The following is a 24,151-nucleotide window of genomic DNA, read 5'->3' as shown; positions in this document are numbered from 1 at the left end:
CCCAGCAGAAGCTGCAGACAGGCATACTTTCCACCTTGCCATGTTTGTTGATTCTGAAAGCAAGCAGGCTTAATTTCACTGTATACATGCAGGTATCTGTATGTTTGCAGAAGCAATTTTTACTTCTGATCCTGCCCGAATTCAGATTTTCCTGTTAGACTGTGACAGTATTTATCAGTAAATCTATCATCTCAACTCTCCCGTCTGGAATCCTTCCTTCACACTGCTGCTAAGGATAATCTAGTCCCAGCTGGACTCCTTAAGGCCATCTGACCTTGAGGACCCTCCATTTCCTTATCTTATCCCTTATATTGCCTGTACTTACTTATTGACTCCTTGAAAGTTTTACATGTCAGTGTGTGTAAAGCACATAAAACAGGGCCTGGTCTGTGGCAAGGAAATGAGGAACAAGTACTGAAGAGGGTTAGAGGTGCCCACTGTTGTCCCTGTTGTTGCTCTTTTGTTCTCGTTATTTCTGTGTCTGTTATTTACCTGTTTGTTTCTGGTTGAGCTGGCTTCTCGGCCTCTCTCCGGTTGTGGCGAGCAGGGGCTGCTCTTGCTTGCAGTGCTTGGGTTTCTCACCACAGCGGCTTCTCTTGGTGTGGAGCCTGGGCTCTAGGTGCCTGGGCTCCGGGAGCGGTGACACAGGGGCTCGTTAGTGGTGGTCTGAGGGCTGTGGAGCACAGGCTCAACAGCTGTGGTGCACAACTTGAGATGCCCGCGGCGCGTGGGATCCTCCCAGACCAGGGATAGAACCGTGTCCCCCGCGTTGGCAGGTGGACTCCCGCCCACTGTGCCCCCGGAGCTGCTGCTGCTAAGTCGCTTCAGTCGTGTCCCACTCTGTGCGACCCCATAGATGGCCGCCCATAGGCTCCCCTGTCCCTGGGGTTCTCCAGGCAAGAACACTGCAGTGGGTTGCCATTTCCTTCTCAGTAATGCTGTTTCTACTTCTGAAGCCCGATTCTGGCCATATCATTACTCTGCTCAAGAATTTTCCATATTCTTTTTCGCCTGCAGCAAACTTTTTGGGGACATCAGAACCATTTTTGAAGCCTGTAAAAAAATGCATATCTCTGAGTCCCTGCCTCCCCCAGATAGAAATAGAGATTTCTATTCAGGAGGCCTAGGATGGGACCCAGGAAATCCGAGTATGAGTGTGCTGCCCAGGGGGTTCTGAACCGGGTGGTATGGGGCCTTATTTGGAGAATCACACCATGTACGATGAAGTGCACACTCCTGAGTCCAGACTTCAGAGCCTCAGTAAACCCTTTTGGTATATGTTTTCTCCTTCTATTACTTCCTACTAGTAGTTAGATTTCCTCTCTACTCTTGCTTCTCTCTGTACCCCAGGTGCTTTCCCAGGATGGTATGGCATAATTTTGTGACCACATATTTCTAATAATCCACAAGCCATCTATTTAATAATATGATTAAAACTTTGCTCGGAGTGAATATCAAACTGTAATATATGAGACCAACCTTCCCTTTTTCGAAAATTAGGAAACAGTTCCTAGGTAACATCACTGGGTACCTTAGGATAATATTTTAAAATTGACCTTTCCTCTTGCTCTCTTTGCACTGCTCTTCTCTGAACTCATTTTACAGGTATTATACTGAGCAAACAATTCTAGCCTTTAAGTTGCTCAGCTGTGCTCTGCAAATAGAGACACTCAGACAAATCTAGTCCCAACCTCAGAAGCCACCGGCAGTACTTGCATTTCTTTTATGTTTCTTACCTTTTGTGTTCTGTTGCTACAAAATTAAGGTATTAATGAAATTGTTTAGGGTAATTTGAGTGCTTTCTGAGATCGCTGATGATCTCTTTTAGTTCTCAATACTTGTAATTTTTAGTAACATCTAAGAATGCTGTTTTGCTAAAAATATTACTTATAATAAAATATTGTATGGGAAAGAGAAGGCCTTGTCATAGGTATTTTCTTTGCCTTGTCTCCTCTTATTTTTATTTTTTAATTGATTTATTTTAATTGGAGGCTAATTACTTTACAGTATTGTAGTGGTTTTTGCCATACATTGACATGAATCAGCCATGGGTGTACATGTGTCCCCCATCCTGAACCCCTCTCCCACCTCCCTCCCCATCCCATCCCTCAGGGTCATCCCAGTGCACCAGCCCTGAGCGCCCTGTCTCATGCACTGAACCTGGACTGGAGATCTATTTTAAAACACTCTTATAAGTTAGGTATCATTATCCCAGTTTTATGAAAAGTCTTTACAAAGAGGGTGTGAAATTTAATATTGTATAGTTTATAAGCAATGACTACAATATCTGAACCCAGATCCCTTCATTGCGTGGACTGGTCTCTTCCGACTATGGCCTGGAGCCAGATTTCAAGCGTTCAAGTTTGTTTACTGTATTTGCTTTCCTCCCCGCTCCTCATTTTCCCTTAAACTCAAGGAAGCTGTGAAAATGCTGTAAATAATAAAGCTCACCAAAATTCAGAATTTGATAGAATACTCATTCTTCCAAGCCATATGGTCAGTATTTGGTTAATTCTTTCAGTGTATTTTGAATTTGATGGTGGCCTGAAGGAATAAAATACACTTTTAAAAAGTAAATAATTGACTCTTATTAAATGGCAAAATTAGTTTTTTTTAAGCCTTGAAAAATGCAAACAAATGGAAAAATAATGGCGCAAAAAGAAAATTTTTTGCCTAGATAGCAATTTAGCATAGTCCATATCCATGACCTTTGACTTCTAAATCAGTACGATTCTTTTAGAGAGATACTGGAAATACTAATTACCAGTATTCTCTTAGCTACGAGAATGGACTTAAATAAACAGATCCCAATACCAAACCATGCGCATGCATGCTTGACTTTGAGCAATATATTGACTCACCAGCCCAAAGCAAATGCCGTACTCTAAGTCACCAGTTGAGAATTATTTTTGTAGCTGGAGCAATTGTTTCACTCTACCCTATTGTTTGACACTCATTTGACATGAAATTAAAAGAAGCTTACTCCTTGGAAGAAAAGTTATGATCAACCTAGATAGTATATTCAAAAGCAGAGACATTACTTTGCCGACTAAGGTCCATCTGGTCAAGGCTATGGTTTTTCCTGTGGTCATGTATGGATGTGAGAGTTGGACTGTGAAGAAGGCTGAGCACCGAAGAATTGATGCTTTTGAACTGTGGTGTTGGAGAAGACTCTTGAGAGTCCCTTGGACTGCAAGGAGATCCAGCCAGTGCATTCTGAAGGAGATCAGTCCTAGGATTTCTTTGGAAGGAATGATGCTAAAGCTGAAACTCCAGTACTTTGGCCACCTGATGCGAGGAGTTGACTCATTGGAAAAGACTCTGATGCTGGGAGGGATTGGGGGCAGGAGGAGAAGGGGCTGACAGAGGATGAGATGGCTGGATGGCATCACGGACTGGATGGACGTGAGTCTGAGTGAACTCCGGGAGTTGGTGATGGACAGGGAGGCCTGGCGTGCTGTGATTCATGGGGTCACAAAGAGTTGGACATGACTGAGCGACTGAACTGAACTGAACTGAACTGAACTGACTTGTTACTTTCTCACACGGAAAGCAGATTGAAGAAAAAAACCTCTAGACACACACCCGAAGCAAAAATCCATAAAAATTTATAAATTGGACTTAATTAAAATAAATTTAAGACTTTTGCTCTTTGGAATACTACTAAACAGAATGAAAACTCAGCCATCGACTGGAAGAATATCTGCCAAGTCATGTTTCTGTCAAAGGACTTGTATCAAGAATATACAAAAAACTCTCACAACTCGAAAAGCAAACAATGTGATTTAAAAATAGGGGAAAGGTTGGGACAGACCCTTCACCAAAGAAGATGTGTGTGTGGCAAATAAGCACTTGAAAAGATGTTTGCTTTTGGTGTGTTTCTGAGAGTTTTTGCCTAACCCAAGGTGAATCAGATTTTCTCGTTTTCTTCTAGAGTTATAGTTTTACATTTTACTTGTAGAGCTATGCTGTATTTTTGCTTTTTACAAGGGGTACAAGAAGATCCAACCAGTTCATTCTGAAGGAGATCAGCCCTGGGATTTCTTTGGAAGGAATGATGCTAAAGCTGAAACTCCAGTACTTTGGCCACCTCATGCAAAGAGGTGACTCATTGGAAAGGACTTTGATGCTGGGAGGGATTGGGGGCAGGAGAAGAAGGGGACAACCGAGGATAAGATGGCTGGATGGCATCACTGACTCGATGGACATGAGTCTGAGTGAACTCCAGGAGTTGGTGATGGACAGAGAGGCCTGGCGTGCTGCGATTCATGGGGTCGCAAAGAGTCAGACACGACTGAGAGAGACTGAACTGAACTGAACTGAGATTAACTCAAAGTTCAGTTTTTTGCATATGAATGTCCAATGGTTCCAACCCCATTTGTTGAAAAAAACTAATTTTTTTCTCCATTGAATTGACTCTGCACATTGTCAAAAATTAGCTGATATTTGTGAAGGTCTGTTCTCGGACTCTGTTCTGTTCCTTTGGTCTTTGTGTTTTTCGTTCACCGATAACACATTGTCTTGATTACTGCAGCTTTAGATTGTCTTGAAATCAGTTATTGAGACTCCTCAGCTTTATCTTTGGCTATTCACATTTCTTTGCTTTATCATATTTAGAGTTAGCTTTTGCATATCAACCAAAAAATCCAGCTGAGATTTTGATCAGGTTTCATTGACTCTGTAGATCTAATTGTTACGGTATGTCTCTCCATTTATTTAGGTCTTTTTGGTTTCCTTCATCAGTGTTTTTTAGTAAAAACACAAAGACCATACATATATTATTTTCCTTTGTACCTAAGTATCTCATATAGACAGATGGCAAGAATTATCCATACTGTATAGATTGAGACCCTGAGAAGCAGAGCAGTTAGACTTACTGAAGGTCACAGAGCCGGTTAAGTAGCAGCAGATTCTGGTTCTCAGATGTCTCGCATCTGGCTAGTGTTTCTGCTACTCATTTTCATAGCAGAATCTTCTCACAGAGAAAAGACGCGTACTTTGGAGTTATTTAGTTTGAGTTCCAGTCTTTTCTCCGGTACTAGTTAGTGGTAATGATTTGTTTCATCTGTCTCAGGCTCAATTTCCTCATTCAAAAAACCTTCCTCACAGGATTGTGAAGACTCAAGGGAGTCCTATGTGTAAGTTCCTATGTGATGTTTGATATACGTGCAGTCCACGCTCAGTAACTGGCAATATTAATATCGTCTTTGTTACCATTCATAGTAGAAGGTAGTTGTTACAGCCTTTCCCAGAACTTGCTGTCTTGTCTCATTAATTGGATGAATTGTTTTTGAATTGTGGAAAACTGGCAGTGAGCCAGCGACAGGCACTAACAACATGGTCCTTAAAGCATGAGACAGAAAAATTTCTAGAAAACCTATGTCATGCTACTCTTTTATTTTTCATATGTCTACCATAAAGTGGAAGAAATGTTTTTCAATAGTGAATTGTGATTGGGAATTTTGATGGATATATTTTTAGTTTAAAAGGTAAAGCTTTCTTTAAAAGTGGTGGCTTTAAAACTTTCCACATTTCTACAAAGCCTGGTTTAACTCAAAAACTCATCAACTTTAATATTAAGTTTCCCAGCTTTGCAAAGATTTGTGACCCTACGCTGGCATAACATAAATGTGAAATGTAATTTGAGTATCAGTGTTATGCTAGAGTAAGACCTTTTATAAAAATAAGAGCTGTATGTTGATAATTCCTTTTCCTGAGAACGAGGCCTTTCCGAGATTTCTTTAAACCTACAAAGATGAAATATGGGCCTAATAAAAAGTACATTTTGAAATAACATAGTTATTGTACGATTTCCTATACATTTAGGAAATCAGGTCTATAGTCAATACACTATAATTTGTTTTAGTTATTGTTATTTTCTGTTCTTTCAATGTGCAGGTGAGGTTTGAATTAAGTATTCTTATTCTTGTTTCTGATGATTATTTTTCCTTTTCTTTTGTTTAAAAATCAGGAAAGATGTTATTTTTGTAGATGCTATCGTAGGTTTGTGAAAAAGGGTGAAGTTTTTTGTTGGATAGATTCAAAGTTGTTTTCCCAGTCTTGTTTACAGTAGGGTTTTAAATGATGAATTTCAAAGCAAAATAAGCAATTGTGTATGAAAAGGGGATGGGAATCCTATATATCTTTATCTTTCCATTTTTTCCTCTTCTTCATCATTCTACACAGAAGCAATTACAATCCAAGACTTAAGATGAAGTCAAAAGAAAAAAGAAAGAGGGAAAAGAAAAATCCTACCTTCTTTTAGTTAAACAACATTTTGAATCAGAAAATGTTCCACAATCCAGTAATGTTCCTAATGTAGTAATCAGCTGAAGCTTTAACCAGTTCTTGCTGTTTTAATTATAACATTAGCTTTGAAAAAGACTGAGCTATTAGTTGGGTCCCGTGTTGACTTTAGTGCCACAGCTCAGCTAAAATCGTTGCTTGTGGCACACCAAAGCTTCCCCCTAGCAAAATGGAAGAATCTGGTCTAGAAAAGTCTCATTGCTCTTAAAAATTTTTTTAAAAATTTACATCCAATAAAATTTTCTCATTTGGTACTTAGTTCTATTAGTTTTGACAAATGCAAAGCTCAAGATACAAAACGATTTCATTACGCCCTCAAAATTCCCTCGGGCTGTCCCTTTGTATAGGCCTTCCTCTCACCTCTAATTCCTGAAAATCCTCTGATCTTTTCTCTGCTGTTGCAGTTTTGCCTTTTCCAGAACATTTTGTAAATGGAATCATATAATAAGTAGCTTTTGAGTCTGACTTTCTTCGTTTAGCATAATGCATTGAAGTCCGTCATATCCTTGCATGTCAAGGCTTCCTTCTTTTCAATTGCTGAGTAGTATTCCTCCCAAGGAAGTACTTACAGTTTATCCAGTTCAGTAGTTGAAGGGCGTGGGATTGTTTCCAGATTTGGGTGATTATGAATATGTAATTGTGTTTAGTCCCAGTCGTGTCTGGCTCTTTGCGACCCCATGGACTGTAGCCCGCCAGGGTCCTCTGTCCGTGGAATTTTCCAGGCAAGATTACTGGAGTGGGTTGCCATTTCCTACTCCAGGGGAGCTTCCTGACCACAGGATCCAACCCTTGTCTCTTGTATCTCCTGCACTGGCAGGTAGATTCTTTACTACTGCACCACCTTAATCTATCATAAAGATTTTAATACAAGTTTTTGTGTAAACATAGGTTTTCATTTTCGGATAAATACCTAGGTGTGGAATTGCTGAATCATATGAAACTATATTTAATTTATAAGAAATTATCAAACTATTTTCCAAGATCTCTGTACTATTTCTGTGTTCCCAGCAATAATTTTTGAAAGTTTCAACTGGTCTGCATCCTTTGCAGTGATTGATATTGTCACTTTTAAAATTTTTGTTTACTTAACTTGAGCCATTCTAATAGGCTTGTTGCCTCTTATTGTGCATTTTACTCTGATTTCATTCAGTAGATGTTGTTATGATTGCATTGTGTGTGTAGAGAATAGAAGTACTTTTAAACACTAGAATACACCTAATAGAAAAAAGAAGGAAAAGGAGAAGACGGAGGTCTAGGAGATTATTCCCTGGGAAGTTGTGAAGATGTGTTTTTTCTTTGACTTTCGGGTACAAAGCAGGAGATGGTGACAGTTGCTTCAGTATGATGATTGCTGACGTGACTCTTGTCACATGACCTCAGTTCATAAAGCTCCCCAAGTAGTTTATGTCCTGGAATCAGCTTATTCCCATCTAATAATAAGCCTGAGACACTAAATTTCTCCGTAATTATAAATGACCTACACATAGTGCCTTACAAAATAATTACATTTTCCTGAAGGAGATACTAAAGTGTATTTTTTTTTTACTTAGGTATAAATTTTCAGATAATTTTAAACTTCCTAAGCTTGAATTCTTAATGTTTTACATTTTCCTTGTAACATTAAGTGCTGAGTTTTAAATACTTTAAAAATAGTTTTAAGTGCTTCTAGTTTTTGCTGCTTTGAGATTGGGCGGAAGATGCTGTCAACATTATAGTACATTTGGTATATCGTCTGAATATGGGGAAGAATTAAAAGTTTTGAAATATCCCAAAGCACTTTCCTTTCTTTCTCTCTTTGGTATTCTTAATAGATATATTTTTTATATTCTTTCAGTATCTGAAGATTTAAAAAGCAAGAGTGAAATCATTGTTGAAGGAATGAGTTAGAGGTTGAGTTTGGCGAAGATATTTCCACAGTTTTACAAGAGGCTATAGATAGAATTTCCGGTGTATTTCTGAACTAGGTTCCTGTGAGTGCGATGTGTTAGTTGTATTTACAAGTATTTTTTCGATATCTGTGCTTAAGTGCAGAACTTGTTTTATAAACATTTTAGTTCAGCAACGGTGCTGCTAGCAACATTTCTTTATGAGATTTGCATCATGAATTGACTGGGGACACAATATTTTCACTTTTTTATTCAAATCTTTCACTTCTTTCATAGTTCCTTTTTAACTGCAAAAGGCTAACACACTATTATTAATGTATCAAACTGCCTTAATCTCCAGCCATCCTAGTTAATAGCAGCACTCAAAAAGGGCTTCAAAAACAGGCACAGAGAAGCAAAGTACACATTAATTAGGCTATATTATTACAATTAATATTTTTCCCATTAAACTTCCACTAATGTAGCTGCAAATATCAAAGCATTATTAAAATTCTGTAGATGATATCATGGACTTTTTACTGAGCTGAGGACATGAGTTGGTTAAAAGTTGGTTGCAAAGAGAAGCTTACCAGGTGTATGAGAAGCCTGGAAAAGGTCTTTATTATGTTCAAGAAGATAATCTTTTACCAGGACAAGTGTTTGTGCACAAAGAGGGGACTTCTAAACAAAGTTACTCATTTTTTAATTTTTTCTTTAGTGCTAAAATTTTCATCTCTTGGCCTTGGTGAGGGATGTTTGAAAAAAGCAATGTTTAATTTAAATGTAATGATTGCTTTGGGTACTTTTACATCAAAAGCATACCATAAGTTTAAGGTCTCAGAGAAAAATGTCCATTTATTGTCTCTTCTCTCTTCCTATTTCTATTTTTAAACAGTTTGAAGTCCAGATTTGAGTTTCTTATTCTTCTTTTGGGTTCAAGTCACCATATTTCATTGTTACTCAGAAGTGCAACAAAAAGAAAATGTCTCCCTGCTAACATATATGTTACTATTCTCATATTATCTCTGTACAGTTTTCCTAAGAATTACAGGGCATTGCAGGGAAACCTGCTGTTCGAGTGATGTTGAGTCTCCTCCTCCGTATACGCTCTCAGGCGACCAGTGAGTCTTCTGGCATTGCACCCAGACTTGTCTGCGATGAGCCTTTACAGTCCTCTTCGTGGTTTTCCTTTCCCAGTGACATACACACTAGTGACTCACCATCAGTCACGCCACAGACTCCTTTGTGCTGTTCCGGTGTCTAAGAGTCTGCCTCACTAAAAAGGCAGCACTCCATCTCTTGTCTTTGACTGTAGGTCCTTCCCACTGCTTTCATCAATTGACATGTCTTTCTTTTCTTTTTTCACATTGCAATTCACAGTCTCCTGTAAATTGCATGGTTTCTGCATTAGCTCCTATCTGGTTCTGTATGAATGTCTAGAGCTGTGAGGGCTCAGAGAGTTTACTCTACATACAAGCTAACAAGTTATCCTACACAATTTAGTGAATATTTGTAGTCCTTTGTATTTGTTACTGTTGCTCATACTATTCATTTAATTTGGGTCATTTCATTTGAGGTTAAACATAGAGAAAGGGCCTCAAATTCTGAGCTCCAAACAGAAAAGATGCATGTTTTTTTGGCAGTTGGTATGCCTCACTTCAGCTTCCTTCCCTTTAAATTTGGGGAGGAATGTTAATGGGATAAATACACCAAGTGTATTTTTGTCTTGATATATCGCCTTCATGGCAATAGAACTTTATCCTGGCACCAGGGTGATCTCTCTTGCTGAAATATTTGCAGTTTACCGTACTACTGTTGGGCTTCCGTTGTGGCTCAGCTGGTGAAGAATTCGCCTGCAGTGCGGGAGACCTGAGTTCGATCCCTGGGTTGGGAATATCCCCTGGAGAAGGGAAAGGCTACCCACTCCAGTATTCTGGCCTGGAAAATTCCATGGCCTGTATAGTCCATGGGGTCGCAAAGAGTCGGAAATGACTGAGCGACTTTCACTCACTCACTCACTCACTCACTCACTCACTCACTCTGCTACTGTTAGGATGACCAGCACCCAGGGTTTGTAATCAATGGTACTGTTTCACTTCTCCCTGACACCATGGGCTGTGCCCTTCTGTTCCCATCATGTCTGTGAACATCTTTATTGATAGTGTGCGGAGCCCAGGATATGAAGGGTACCATCTTCTTCCCCATCTTGCTGACTCACAACTTGAACTCCTCAATGTCAGGACACTAATTCTGCTTCATGGACACTGTCCAAAACTGCCATGGTAATAAACCCAAACTCGGCTTTCAGATCTCGTCACAAAGCTGTAGTCTGTGAATATGGACAGAGGATGAGATGGTTGGATGGTATCATCGACTCTATGGACATGGGTTTGAGCAAACTCCAGGAGGCAGTGCAGGGCAGGGAAGCCTGGCGTGGTACAGTTCATGAGGTTGCAAAGAGCTGGACACGACTGATTGAGTGAACAGCAATAGTAATCCATTTCTTCCAGCTATTATAGTTACTATTTTGGAACTCCAAACCACTTCCACTTTATGTGTTGGGTCTGAGTGTTATAAATATTTAATAATGCCCTGTTTACAGATGAGAAAAAGAAGGCCCAAGGAGGTTAACTAAGTTCAGTTCAGTTGCTCAGTCGTGTCCGACGCTTTGTGACTCCATGGACTGTAGCATGCCAGGCTTCCCTATCCATCACCAACTCCCAGAGCTTGCTCAAATTGATGTCCATCAAGTCAGTGATGCCATGCAACCATCTCATCCTCTGTTGTCCCCTTCTCCTCCTACCTGCAATCTTTCCCAGCATCAGGGTCTTTTTCTTTGAGTCAGCTCTTTACATCAGGTGGCTGAAGTATTGGAGCTTCAGCTTCAGCATCAGTCCTTCCAGTGAATATTCAGTGTTTATATCCTTTTGGATTGACTGATTTGATCTCCTTGCAGTCCAAGGGACTCTTTAGAGTCTTCTCCAACACCACAGTTCAAAAGCATCAATTCTTTGGCTAACTTGCCTTGGTCATAACTAACTTTGGCTAACTAACTTGCCTAAGATCTTGAAGTTAGTAAGTGATAGAGCTGGATTTAAACCTGTAGCTGTCTGCTTCTATAGCCCATGCTCATATCTGCTTCACTTACTTTCTCTTTAAATTACTGTCATATGAGAGTTATAGGTGGTAGATGTTATGGATTCAAACTATGGGTGATGGAATTATAGTTTTTGGAGGAGTAAGTTTCAGCTGGTTTTTTAAATAAAGGATAGATTTAAATCTGTGGACAGGAGACAGAGTTCCATGGAGCACAGAATGAGTAAAGTTTCAAAGATGAGACTGAAAAGAGTCTGTTCAGGGGGTTACAAAGAGATCGAATCAGCTCTATAGAAATAATAACTAACCAGTGAACTGAAGGTTTATCCATAAAACTTTATTGAAAAAATACTTAGTTTTTTTCTCAAAGTTCTTAGATTAATTGGTTTTTTCTAGAACACTTCTGCTGCTATCTGCTAAGTCACTTCAGCCATGTTCGACTCTGTGTGACCCCATAGATGGCAGCCCACCAGGCTCCTCCATCCCTGGAGTTCTCCAGGCAAGAACACTGGAGTGGGTTGCCATTTCCTTCTCCAATGCATGAAAGTGAAAAGTAAAAGTGAAGTCGCTCAGTTGTGTCCGACCCTCAGCGACCCCATGGACTGCAGCCTTCCAGGCTCCTCGGTTCATGGGATTTTCCAGGCAAGAGTACTGGAGTGGGGTAGGAGAGGGCAATGGCAACCCACTCCGGTACTCTTGCCTGGAAAATCCAGTGGACAGAGGAGCCTGGTAGGCTGCAGTCCATGGGGTCGCAAAAAGTCGGACACGACTGAAGCGGCTTAGCAGGCAGCAGCAGCAGCAGAACACCTCTACTAAAAATTTTATCTCATTTGTTGGGACTACTGATTCAGGTTTCAGTTGGAAGTACCTTAGTAAGGAAATAATAGATAAAATTCTCAGTCTTTGTTATAGAGCTTTTTAGTCCATTCATTTTTCTTGAGCTACTTCTGCCCACACCAGCATAATTTGGTTGGTTTAACTTGTGATGAAATTGGTCCAGCAGGAGGAATTAAATGTATGTTGGAAATGTGCCAGATTTGGGGAGAAAATGTTATTTTTAACATTCTGGTCATTTTGGTAGAGTGAAGATCTTGCCATGAAGTTGCTATTGGAAGGTTTATAGACCACTAAACATGGCTTCCTTATTTACAAAAACCACACACACACACAGAAACTAGAAATAATGTGGAAACATGTAACTTTGCAAAAAATGTCACGCTTACATAGCCTAGTGAAAATAAGAATCGCAATTGAGATGGAAAGCTTATTGCTCCCCTAAGATAAACCCTGGGATTTCTTTGGAAGGAATGATGCTAAAGCTGAAACTCCAGCCCTTTGGCCACCTCATGCGAAGAGTTGACTCATTGGAAAAGACTTTGATGCTGGGAGGGATTGGGGGCAGGAGAAGAAGGGGACGACCGAGGATGAGATGGCTGGATGGCATCACGGACTCGATGGACGTGAGTCTGAGTGAACTCTGGGAGTTGGTGATGGACAGGGAGGCCTGGCGTGCTGTGATTCATGGGGTCACAAAGAGTTGGACACGACTGAGCGACTGAACTGAACTGAACTGAACTGAGGTTTGGGGATGAAGAAATTTGAATTCTCCTCTGGGTTGTAACTGATTCCCCACTGAAGCATAAAATATACATAAAATAAACCACTTTTGTATTCATTCATTCGGTATATTTACAAGTTAGAAGAGTTGTGAAGAGCAGGGAGATGAGCTGACACCAAAGGTCAGGAACTGAGGAAACATGGGCAGGGCGGACCAGGTGAGAATATCTCTGTGGAGCCCTTTGTTCTGATGTAGGTGAGTAAGCAGCTTGGGATGACAGAAAGAATTTTGAAGGTTAATTTTCTTATCTAGAACAGAGGAGTAACTTTTTTATAACTTCTAGATTTGCAGTTTATCCAGTATCTTTTTAAAAATCATCAAAGCTTACATTAGTTTTTTCCAAGCTAAACTTTTGTCTATAATTATAATGTCATTTTATATAGTTCCTTACCTATTCAGAAATATAATTTGTGCCATAGATTTCTCTGGGCTTTTTAAACCCAGGTCCATAGCTACTTTGGAATGGGGGCTATCCTTAAAATATGTACAAGGTTTTATTTTATCTGCAGTTGATTCTAACCACATGTTTTTGTACATGCTTAAAAAGCCCTGTGTTGATATTTTGTCAAACTGTGTTGAAAATACTTTTTTCTTAATAAAATGAGTATTTGTTGTTGCTCAGTCACTAAGTTGTGTCCAACTCTTTGTAACCCCATGGACTGTAGCACACCAGGCTTCCCTGTCCTTCACCACCTCCTAGAGTTTGCTTAGACTCATGTCAGTTGAGTTGATAGTGCCATCCAGCCGTCTCATCCTCTGTTGTCCCCTTCTCCTCCTGCCCTCAATCTTTCCCAGCATCAGAGTCTTTTCCAGTGAGTCAGCTCTTTGCATCAGGTGGCCAAAGTACTGGAGCTTCAGCTTCAGCATCAGTCCTTCCAATGAATATTCAGTGTTTATATCCTTTTGGATTGACTGGTTTGATCTCCTCGCAGTCCAAGGGACTCTCTAGAGTCTCCTCCAGCACCACAGTTTGAAAGTATCAGTTCTTCAGCACTCAACCTTCTTTATGGTCCAATTCTCACATCCATACATGACTACTGGAAAAACCATAGCATAGCTTTGACGGTATGGACCTTTGTCAGCAAAGTGATGTCTCTGCTTTTTAAATATGCTGCCTAGGTTTGTCATAGCTTTCCTTCCAAGAAGCAAGTGTCTTCAATTTCATGTCTGCAATCACTGTTTGCAGTGATTTTGGAGCCCAAGAAAATAGAATCTGTCACTGTTTCTGTGGATGGAGGTCCATAACATTGTACAGGAAACAGTTACCAAAACCATCCCAAAGACAATGAATATAAGTAAGAGCAGAAGTAAATCCTAACTGACCTTTAAATGAATCTGCATTAAAAAGCTGAAGCCAACTAGTTCTAAATATTTTCATTCAAAAACTGTTTGAAATATACCTAAAGACAATGTTTATTTTCTAAATCTTTTAATTTGGGAAAGATTTCAAATTGTGATTTGATTTTAACCCACTGATCAGGATGCCCCTGTAGACATTCTCATCTGGGATTTATTGTTCATCATTTCCTCATATTAATGTTTAAATTCTCCATTAATTTCTTCCTGGGAAGAATATTTTGTTCATGGCTCCAGCTGTAGCATAATCCTGTCTGACCTGTTTGAGTTACGAGTCAACCGTCTGAGCCATAGGCTTTTGCTGCTGTGCAATGGAACTGTTTATTATTTAACATGTTGTCATTTCCAGTATGTGCTCTCAGTTCCATGTAGATAAGCACAGGCCCTGCCTTTGGAGAGGTCTAATCGTGTAAAACTAATAGTATATAGATCCAGCCACACATTGGAGTATAGGGTAAGAGGGTTAGAAGATGAAGAGTATTGAAAAGGAAATTGAGAATGTTAGTTTTATAATAAGTTTATGTACAAGTTTATGTACTTTACTGTGTATAATTCCCAGTTTGTGCTGTGCTCAGTCGCAAGGTTGTGTTCATCTCTTTGCCGCCCCATGGACTGTAGCCTGCCAGGCTCTTCTGTCCGTGGTATTCTCCAGGCAAAAATACTGGAGTGGGTCGTTATTTCCTTCCCCAGGAGATCTTCCCGACCCAGGGATCAAACCTGTGTCTCCTGCATTGGCAGGCAGGTTCTTTACCACTGAGCCACCAGTGCAGTTCAGTTCAGTCGCTCAGTCGTGTCCGACTCTTTGCGACCCCATGAATCGCAGCACGCCAGGCCTCCCTGTCCATCACCATCTCCCGGAGTTCACTCAAACTCACGGCCATTGAGTCCATGATGCCATCCAGCCATCTCATCCTCTGTCATCCCCTTCTCCTCCTGCCCCCAATCCCTCCCAGCATCAGAGTCTTTTCCAATGAGTCAACTCTTCCCATGAGGTGGCCAAAGGACTGGAGTTTCAGCTTTAGCATCATTCCTTCCAAAGAAATCCCAGGGTTGATCTCCTTCAGAATGGACTGGCTGGATCTCCTTGCAGTCCAAGGGACTCTCAAGAGTCTTCTTCAACACCACAGTTCAAAAGCATCAATTCTTTGGCACTCAGCCTTCTTCACAGTCCAACTCTCACATCCATACATGACCACAGGAAAAACCATAGCCTTGACTAGACGGACCTTAGTCGGCAAAGTAATGTCTCTGCTTTTCAATATGCTATCTAGGTTGGTCATAACTTTTCTTCCAAGGAGTAAGCGTCTTTTAATTTCATGGCTGCAGTCACCATCTGCAGAGCCACCAGGGAAGCCCATAATTCCCGATTTAAACAAACTAAATAGGATAGAAAGTGAATTTGTACTAGAATTTATTCTACCCATCCTTACAAAATTGTCATGAATGTTTACGAAGAAAAGTAAAAGAGTTTATTAAGAAAACATTAACTCGTGATTGATAATATCTTTTTCTCTCTTCTCTTTGCAGAATATGTGTGTAACTGCTCTGTGGTCGGAAGCCTGGATGTGACTCGCTGCAACCAGACCACAGGGCAGTGTGAGTGCCAGCCAGGTTACCAGGGTCTTCACTGTGAAGCCTGCACGGAGGGTTTTTACCTGAATGGTACTTTCGGGCGCTGTCTGCCCTGTGGCTGTAATCCACGTGGAGCCCTCAGCACAGTCTGCAACAGGTAAGCAGCAGAAGTTGAAGGTAAAATTAACTTTGTTTTATCATGCTCAGAAGGCGGCCCCTGCTCTCAAGGACCAGAATGGTGTAAATAAAGGGGAGAGGGGCTATAGAGTCATCAAACATTTCATATTCTTTGTTATCATTTTGACTTGGGGTCCACATTATATTTAATGTCTAGATTTAAAAGGTTCTACTAACACAACATTGTAAATTAACTATACTACAATAGAATTATTTTTTAAAAAAGCTTCTAATTTACTGATTTAGTTCTTCAAAGTACTTGGGTAACCAGTTTTGCTTTATAAGGTGCAGTGCTTAGCTAAGTTCAGTCGTGTCCGACTCTTTGCAACCCCATGGACTGCAGCCCACCAGGCCCCTCTGTCCATGGGGATCCTCCAGGCCAGGATACTGGAGTCGGCTGCAGTGGCCTCCTCCAGAGGATCTTTCCGACCCAGGGATCCAGTCCACGTCTCCCACACTGCCGGCGGAGTCTTTGTCTGAGCCACCAGTAGTTGCTCTAAATTTCATAGAGCAAAAGTATTGAGAATGTAGCCTGCTTTCTGGAAGCAATAACTTCTAGGCCCTTCCAGTGAAAATGAGTGTTGGGTGCTCAGTCGTGTCCAGCTCTTTGTGACCCCGTGGACTGTAGCCCGCCAGGCTCCTCTTGTCCACGGAATTGTCCAGGCAATAATTCTGAACTGGGTTGCCATTTCCTTCTCCAGCCCGGGGCTTAAACCCGTGTCTCTTGCATTGGTAGGCGGTTTCTTTACCACTGAGCCACAGGGGAAGCCATGTGGGTGCTTTTCTGTATTTTAATTGCAATTTAGGAAGTTGGTTGGTAGTTTTGTGTTAACATGTAGTGCATTGTAATTTTTTTCATTTAAAATATTGGAAAATGTTAGCATTTATGCAGAATATCTGATTTTCAGTGATGGATGATGCTAGGCAGGTGGAAGATATTATTCTTACCTCTTCTATGTGAACTGTCTTCTCTGTATACTTGACAGGTTCTATCAGCGTTATAGGTCTTTTAGGAATGAGTAGCACATGGTTTTTCATTATCTGCATAATGGCAAAGTATGTTGATTTTCCATACCCCTTACTGTAGTCTCTTCCTTAGACTTCTAAGGAAAGACTTGCTTCTCCTGCAGCCCTTACAGACAGTGGCTGTCTTCACCGTCCTGCTTCTCTTGTCTCGAGACCTGGGGCTGGAGTGTCTGCCTTGTTTCTCACTGCTGCTCCTAGAACACCTTCCCTTCTGGCTCACTGACACCTCCCTGGCCCTATACCTGTCCCAGTTCTGGATGATTTTTCAGTATCTATAGATAGTCCTAATGACACGTTGGCCAGATCATGACAATGTATGGCAAAATCACAATGTTGTAAAGTATTCATCCTCCAATGAAAATAAATAAATTAATTTTAAAAATGCGCTGGCCTCTCTGTTTCTTGACCTGTCTTCCAATAAGTTCTCCTCCATCCTCCTTCCAATCTTTATTTCTTTTACTTGTCTTATTTTTTGATTGTTTTTGTCCCCAAGAATAAGCTTATTAAAGTTTTCAGATAAGTCCATAATTCTTTTCTATGAGTTAGGGCAGAGTAATACTTAATTTAAAACATTATTATTTCAGAATGTCAGGTAATTTGTCAGAGCAAGCACTGCATCACAAAAGTCATTTGAAAACCTGTGAGTCATTAGAAGGAAGGCATGGGAGCCCCAAATCCACCGCTAAGCACCGTGTGTCTTACCACCAGAAAGGAAGTTGCATGGGCGTGAGACGGAGGAGCAGAAACAGGGATTTGCAGGACTGTGTACTTCAGCAGGAGTGCGTGGGTGATCTCTGAGGAAGCGCCTCTGTGTTCTGTTCTGCTATAAGGTATATGTGGGTGACTTAAGGGGAAAAGCAGTTGTAGGCAAGTAGTGTGATATTTGGCAGAAAGGAGATGGAGTCTGAGCCCGTTCTTGACTTAGTCACTTAATAACTGTATAATCTTATATATTTCACCTCACCTCAGTGTTTTCCTCTGTAAAATAACATGAAGAATTTTTGTGAGAATTAAGTTGTGTGTGTATACCCATTTACACTGTAACTGGCACGTAGATTCAGCTCAGTAACACTCCAGTAGTTGATTTTTTTTTTTAAGTGAGGAATAGAATTGTTGACTCACAAAAGAGGAAAATTAAGTCACCAAGTCTGCATATGAGCAGGGATTGAAGTATCTGTTTCTGTTGGTAGTCTAAAGAAGAAATTGTTCACTGTAAAAGAAAAAGAAGTTTAGCTTACTGTCTTCCATTTTCATGAAGAAACCTATTATGCTTTTTAAAAATTTCAGTTAAAATAATAGTAGTGAAAATTAATTGCAGACACACTAGGCATGATCCTGGGCCCTTTGCATGTAGTCATCCATGTAATCCTCACAGCAACCATATCAGTTAGGCACTATTATTATTATTCTCATTTGTACAGGAAAAGAGCTACAAGTTAGGTACTTTGCCTAACTTACAGCATCAGTTCAGTTCAGTCGCTTAGTCGTGTCGGACTCCTTGCGACCCCATGGGCTGTAGCACGCCAGGCTTCCCTGTCCATCAAAAACTCCCAGAGCTTGCTCAAACTTATGTCCATTGAGTCAGTGATGCCATCCAACCATCTCATCCTCTGTCATCCCCTTCTCCTCCTGCCTTCAGTCTTTCCCAGCATCAGGGTCTTTTCCATAGTAGCCAGTAAACAAGAGTTGGAAATGAAATGTATGCAATCTGAATCTAGAGTGTATATTCCTATCTATATAATGGTCATCTGAGTTAAATTCACCCATTCCAGTTCATTTTAGTTCACTGATTCCTCGAATGTCGACGTTCACTCTTGCCATCTCCTGTTTGACCACTTCCAATTTGCCTTGATTCATGGACCTGACGTGTACAGGAGACAGGGATCAAGACCATCCCCATGGAAAAGAAATGCAAAAAAGCAAAATGGCTGTCTGGGGAGGCCTTACAAATAGCTGTGAAAAGAAGAGAAGCGAAAAGCCAAGGAGAAAAGGAAAGATATAAGTATCCGAATGCAGAATTTCAAAGAATAGCAAGAAGAGATAAGAAAGCCTTCTTCAGCGATCAATGCAAAGAAATAGAGGAAAACAACAGAATGGGAAAGACTAGAGATCTCTTCAAGAAAATTAGAGATACCAAGGGAACATTTCATGCAAAGAAGGGCTCGATAAAGGACAGAAATGGTCTGCACCTAACAGAAGCAGAAGATATTAAGAGATGGCAAGAATATACAGAAGAACTGTACAAAAAGGATCTTCACGACCAAGATAATCACGATGGTGTGATCACTCATCTAGAGCCAGACATCCTGGAATGTGAAATCAAGTGGGCCTTAGAAAGCATCACTACGAACAAAGCTAGTGGAGGTGATGGAATTCCAGTAGAGCTATTTCAAATCCTGAAAGAGGATACTGTGAAAGTGCTGCACTCAATATGCCAGCAAATTTGGAAAACTCAACAGTGGCCACAGGACTGGAAAAGGTCAGTTTTCATTCCAATCCCAAAGAAAGGCAATGCCAAAAATGCTCAAACTACCGCACAATTGCACTCATCTCACATGCTAGTAAAGTAATGCTCAAAATTCTCCAAGCCAGACTTCAGCAATATGTGAACCGTGAACTCCCTGATGTTCAAGCTGGTTTTAGAAAAGGCAGAGGAACCAGAGATCAAATTGCCAACATCTGCTGGATCATGGAAAAAGCAAGAGAGTTCCAGAAAAACATCTATTTCTGCTTTATTGACCATGCCAAAGCCTTTGACTGTGTGGATCACAATAAACTGGAAAATTCTGAAAGAGATGGGAATACCAGACCACCTGACCTGCCTCTTGAGAAATCTGTATGCAGGTCAAGAACCAACAACAGTTAGAACTGGACATGGAACAACAGACTGGTTCCAAATAGGAAAAGGAGTACGTCAAGGCTGTATATTGTCACCCTGCTTATTTAACTTATATGCAGAGTACATTATGAGAAACGCTGGACTGGAAGAAACACAAGCTGGAATCAAGATTGCTGGGAGAAATATCAATAACCTCAGATATGCAGATGACACCACCCTTATGGCAGAAAGTGAAGAGGAACTAAAAAGCCTCTTGATGAAAGTGAAAGAGGAGAGTGAAAAAGTTGGCTTAAAGGTCAACATTCAGAAAACGAAGATCATGGCATCCGGTCCTATCACTCCATGGGAAATAGATGGAGAAACAGTGGAAACAGTGTCAGACTTAATTTTGGGGGGCTCCAGAATCACTGCAGATGGTGATTGCAGCCATGAAATTAAAAGACGCTTACTCCTTGGAAGAAAAGTTATGACCAACCTAGATAGCATACTGAAAAGCAGAGACATTACTTTGCCAACTAAGGTCCATCTAGTCAAGGCTATGGTTTTTCCTGTGGTCATGTATGGATGTGAGCGTTGGACTGTGAAGAAGGCTGAGCGCCGAAGAATTGATGCGTTTGAACTGCGGTGTTGGAGAAGACTCTTGAGAGTCCCTTGGACTGCAAGGAGATCCAGCCAGTCCATTCTAAAGGAGATCAGCCCTGGGTGTTCTTTGGAAGGAATGATGCTAAAGCTGAAACTCCAGTACTTTGGCCACCTCATGGGAAGAGTTGACTCATTGGAAAAGACTCTGATGCTGGGAGGGATTGGGGGCAGGAGGAGAAGGGGACGACCGAGGATGAGATGGCTGGATGGCATCACGGACTCGATGGACGTGAGTCTGAGTGAACTCTGGGAGTTGGTGATGAACAGGGAGGCCTGGTGTGCTGCGATTCATGGGATCGCAAAGAGTCAGACACAACTGAGCGAATGAACTGAACTGAACTGAACTGAGGGTTCACAACTGAACCCTTTTCAAAATCTCAAATATTGAGCAAAGGAAGTGAGTGTTATGAGAAACTTTGATGCAGTGTGCCCACTACTTGATGTCTTATAGGAATGTCTTTTTACAACATATTTATTCATTTGGCTGCACTGGGTCTCAGCTGCGGCACGTGGGACCTTTTGTTGTGGCGCACAGACTCCCTAGTTTTTGCCTGTGGGCTCTGGAGCCTGTGGGCTCAGTTGTGGCTCAGGCTTAGTTGCTCTGTGGTGTGTGGGATCTTAGTTCCACAATCACAGATCAAACCCACATCCCCCACATTGCAGGGCGAATTCTTAACCCTTGGATGACCAGGGAAGTCCCCATAGGAATTTCTTCTGATTATATGTGTGTGAAGTCGCTCAGTCGTGTCCGACTCTTTGCAACCCCGTGGACTGTAGCCCACCAGGCTCCTCTGTCCATGGGATTCTCCAGGCAAGAATACTGGAGTGGGTTGCCGCTTCCTTCTCCAGGGGATCTTCCCGACCCAGGGATCGAACCCAGGTCTCCTGCATTGCAGGCAGACGCTTTAACCTCTGAGCCACCAGGGAAGCCCCTAATTCATGTTATATAAATAACTCTGTCGGGTAAGTAATCTCAGTTTTAGCTTAGGAGACATTGAGAACGTTAGGGGAAGTTTATAAATATACGCTATATTTCTAAATAGAACAGGTTAGAGTAGGAAACAAGCAGAAATAATAAAGAGAAAGGATTCCCAGATGAGCTAGGAACTCAGTTGTGCCTTACAGGTTATGGTTTGGGAAGGCGAGAGATAGGAGAAAACCTTATCAGGAGAGAAAAACTATGTGAATTCAGGAGAATTTCCTAAGGTTATACAGGATGAGAAATCTGATCTACTAGAAGTGAAGTGAAGGCACTCAGTCGAGTCCGACTCTTTGCGACCCCATGGACTGTAGCCTACCAGGATTCTCCATCCCTGGGATTCTCCAGGCAAGAATACTGGAGTGGGTTGCCATTTCCTCCTCCGGGGGATCTTCCCAACCCAGGGATTGAACCCTGGTCTCCTGCATTATAGGCAGACGCTTTACTGTCTGAGCCACCAGGAAGGTTTGCAATACCGATGCAAATACCAATGCGAATTCTGTCATGGCCTCCTTGTTCTCTTTTTAAAAAGAAATGGAAGGAGAAAAGTGCACTCAATTCTATCCTGATTCCCTCATGTATCTAGTGTTCATGAATCAACAGCTGGCTTTTAAAAAATTCGTTTGCCTGTTCTTTATGCCCATATATTTCAGTGGGAGTTGCCCAGTGAGAGTAGAGTTTGGCTGCAGGAACCAGATGTGGGTTGAGCAATGTCTTTGTGTGCAAACACAAGCTCCTTTATGTACTGAGAGATGGCCGCCCCTCACATCACCACTTCTGTCCCAACCTGTTTAATTGTGAAAGAGTTAGTCAACAAGATCTTTTCATTTCTGCTTTTGGAATGCATTTCTAATATTTTCCTGACATATTTCTAATATATTTCCTGACAATAAATTTGGATATATTGAATTTAATAAATGGAGAAATCAGATAGCATTTTATCTCAATAAAGGAGTATGCCTAGTGAGAGCCTGACTGTTAATATAGCCTTAGAATGTTGTCAGGATTGACTTATATGTAGACAGTCATATACAGATTTGAGTTTTTTTAATTTATCCATAGTAGATTAGTGTACAAGGTGCATCATTTTAAAACTCTCTCTGTAAGATAATGAAGTTCTGTTGTGTAATATCCTTTCCCATAAAACCTGTGGTTGCTGCTGTATGGTGTGTGTTGAAATATTTACTACTTTGCATTTTTAATTATGGGAATATGCCGCAGGGCAGAAGACAAAATTTTACTCATGAAATAAACTTGTGCTGAAATAAATGTCAAATAGAAAGATAACAAAATCTCCAAGACTCATATTCATATGGGGCTCTGAAAATCACCTGTTGTGTAATAATCAGGAGTAATAGTTGGTTGTGTAAACTCTTATTTATTACTTTTCCTATAATTCTGGGACATAGAAAAGTTATTTGATCACCAGAAATAATTTAAAATTGAGGAAACCTTTGTCATTTTATCCACACATTTCATTTAATAGAGATTGCATTTGCCAACTGTATATCAAAAGATACTATTCCTATGCTCATGGAGCTTGAAATGGAAAGATAGAAATATAAATAAAATAGCATTTATAATGTACACAGGAGATTCAGGAGGTCTTGAGAGAGGAGATTACATTTGAATTAAAATTTGAATGACGAGTAGAAGTTTATGTGAAAGAACAAGCCACCTTTAGTAGACTGCAAGAGGCTCACTGTTTCTTGAAGGCAGGAAACACTTCAGGCCGAGAGGAAAGTTTGAGAAGATGAGACTTTTGTCTGTTTGTTTACTATTGTGTGTCTAATACCTAGAGTAGTACCTGGTGCAAAGTGGACACAGTAAAGACGTGATGAGTGAACAGTTGAAGAAGAAACAGGGCCAGACCATGAAGGGCCTGAGACGCTGTGCAAATTAGCGTGTCCACTGGAGAGTGCGGAGTGTGTAGTGGCATTGGATTTGCTCTTTAGAATATTTACTCTTTCAGAAGTCTGCTGGATAGAGAGAGTGAGCTCGGACAGAGAGATCTGGGAGAAGGCTATTGTGTAACTGTTCAAGCAAGAAAAGTTAAAAGGCTGATCTAAGCCATCGGCGTTGGCAGTGGTGCTGGAGAGGAGGGAACCAGTGTACGAGAGAAAGATCTACAGAACTGGGTGGTTGATTTTATTTATGGAGTGAGAGAGAGAGATGGCTCCCATGATTCTTTCTAACCTTAGGCTTTAGCATGTTCGTTTTCTATGGGACGTTCAGATGGAGATACCTGGGAGACCATTGTGCACACATTGTGTGCCAAGCTCAAGAAACCTTATAAACTAGCATATTGTCAGGAAAACAAAGCTTCGTAGCTTTAACTTTATTTAAAAATAACTTTACCCCAATTATTTTTCTTGAAATTATACCTATCTTTAGTTTACATTACCTTTTTTTGGTGTCCTTCAGTGTTTCTTTCCTTGAAGGCAGAATTTTAAAAGGTAGCCATCTTGGTCAGAAGCAGGTAACTGATGTCAGCCTTTATCCTGTCAAGGTTCGTTTGTTTCAGTAAATGTTTCTACAGTGCCAAATGGTTTGTGTCTTAGAAAATAAATCATGTAAAGTTCATGGTAAAACAGATTAGACTAAAATTTGAATGCTAATAAATGGCCAGACCGGGGCTTGTTCAGAAAAGGCGCTGACTGCATTGAGGTTTCAGT

The 24,151-nt window shown here is 40.8% G+C and overlaps 1 protein-coding gene across 1 annotated transcript in view; it reads left to right on the top strand.

Annotated features, from left to right (window-relative positions):
• Window positions 1-24,151, top strand: part of MEGF9 (multiple EGF like domains 9) — an 86,162-nt gene that overhangs the window by 24,063 nt on the left and 37,948 nt on the right. The window contains exon 2 of the mRNA XM_040241830.1: window positions 15,769-15,970. Coding sequence (XP_040097764.1) covers window positions 15,769-15,970 — 202 coding nt within the window. The remainder of the gene's footprint in view (window positions 1-15,768; window positions 15,971-24,151) is intronic.

This window comes from Oryx dammah, unplaced genomic scaffold, assembly GCF_014754425.2.
Source record: "Oryx dammah isolate SB20612 unplaced genomic scaffold, SCBI_Odam_1.1 HiC_scaffold_1, whole genome shotgun sequence".
Classification (NCBI taxonomy): domain Eukaryota; kingdom Metazoa; phylum Chordata; class Mammalia; order Artiodactyla; family Bovidae; genus Oryx; species Oryx dammah.
This window is presented reverse-complemented; position numbering and strand designations above follow the sequence as displayed.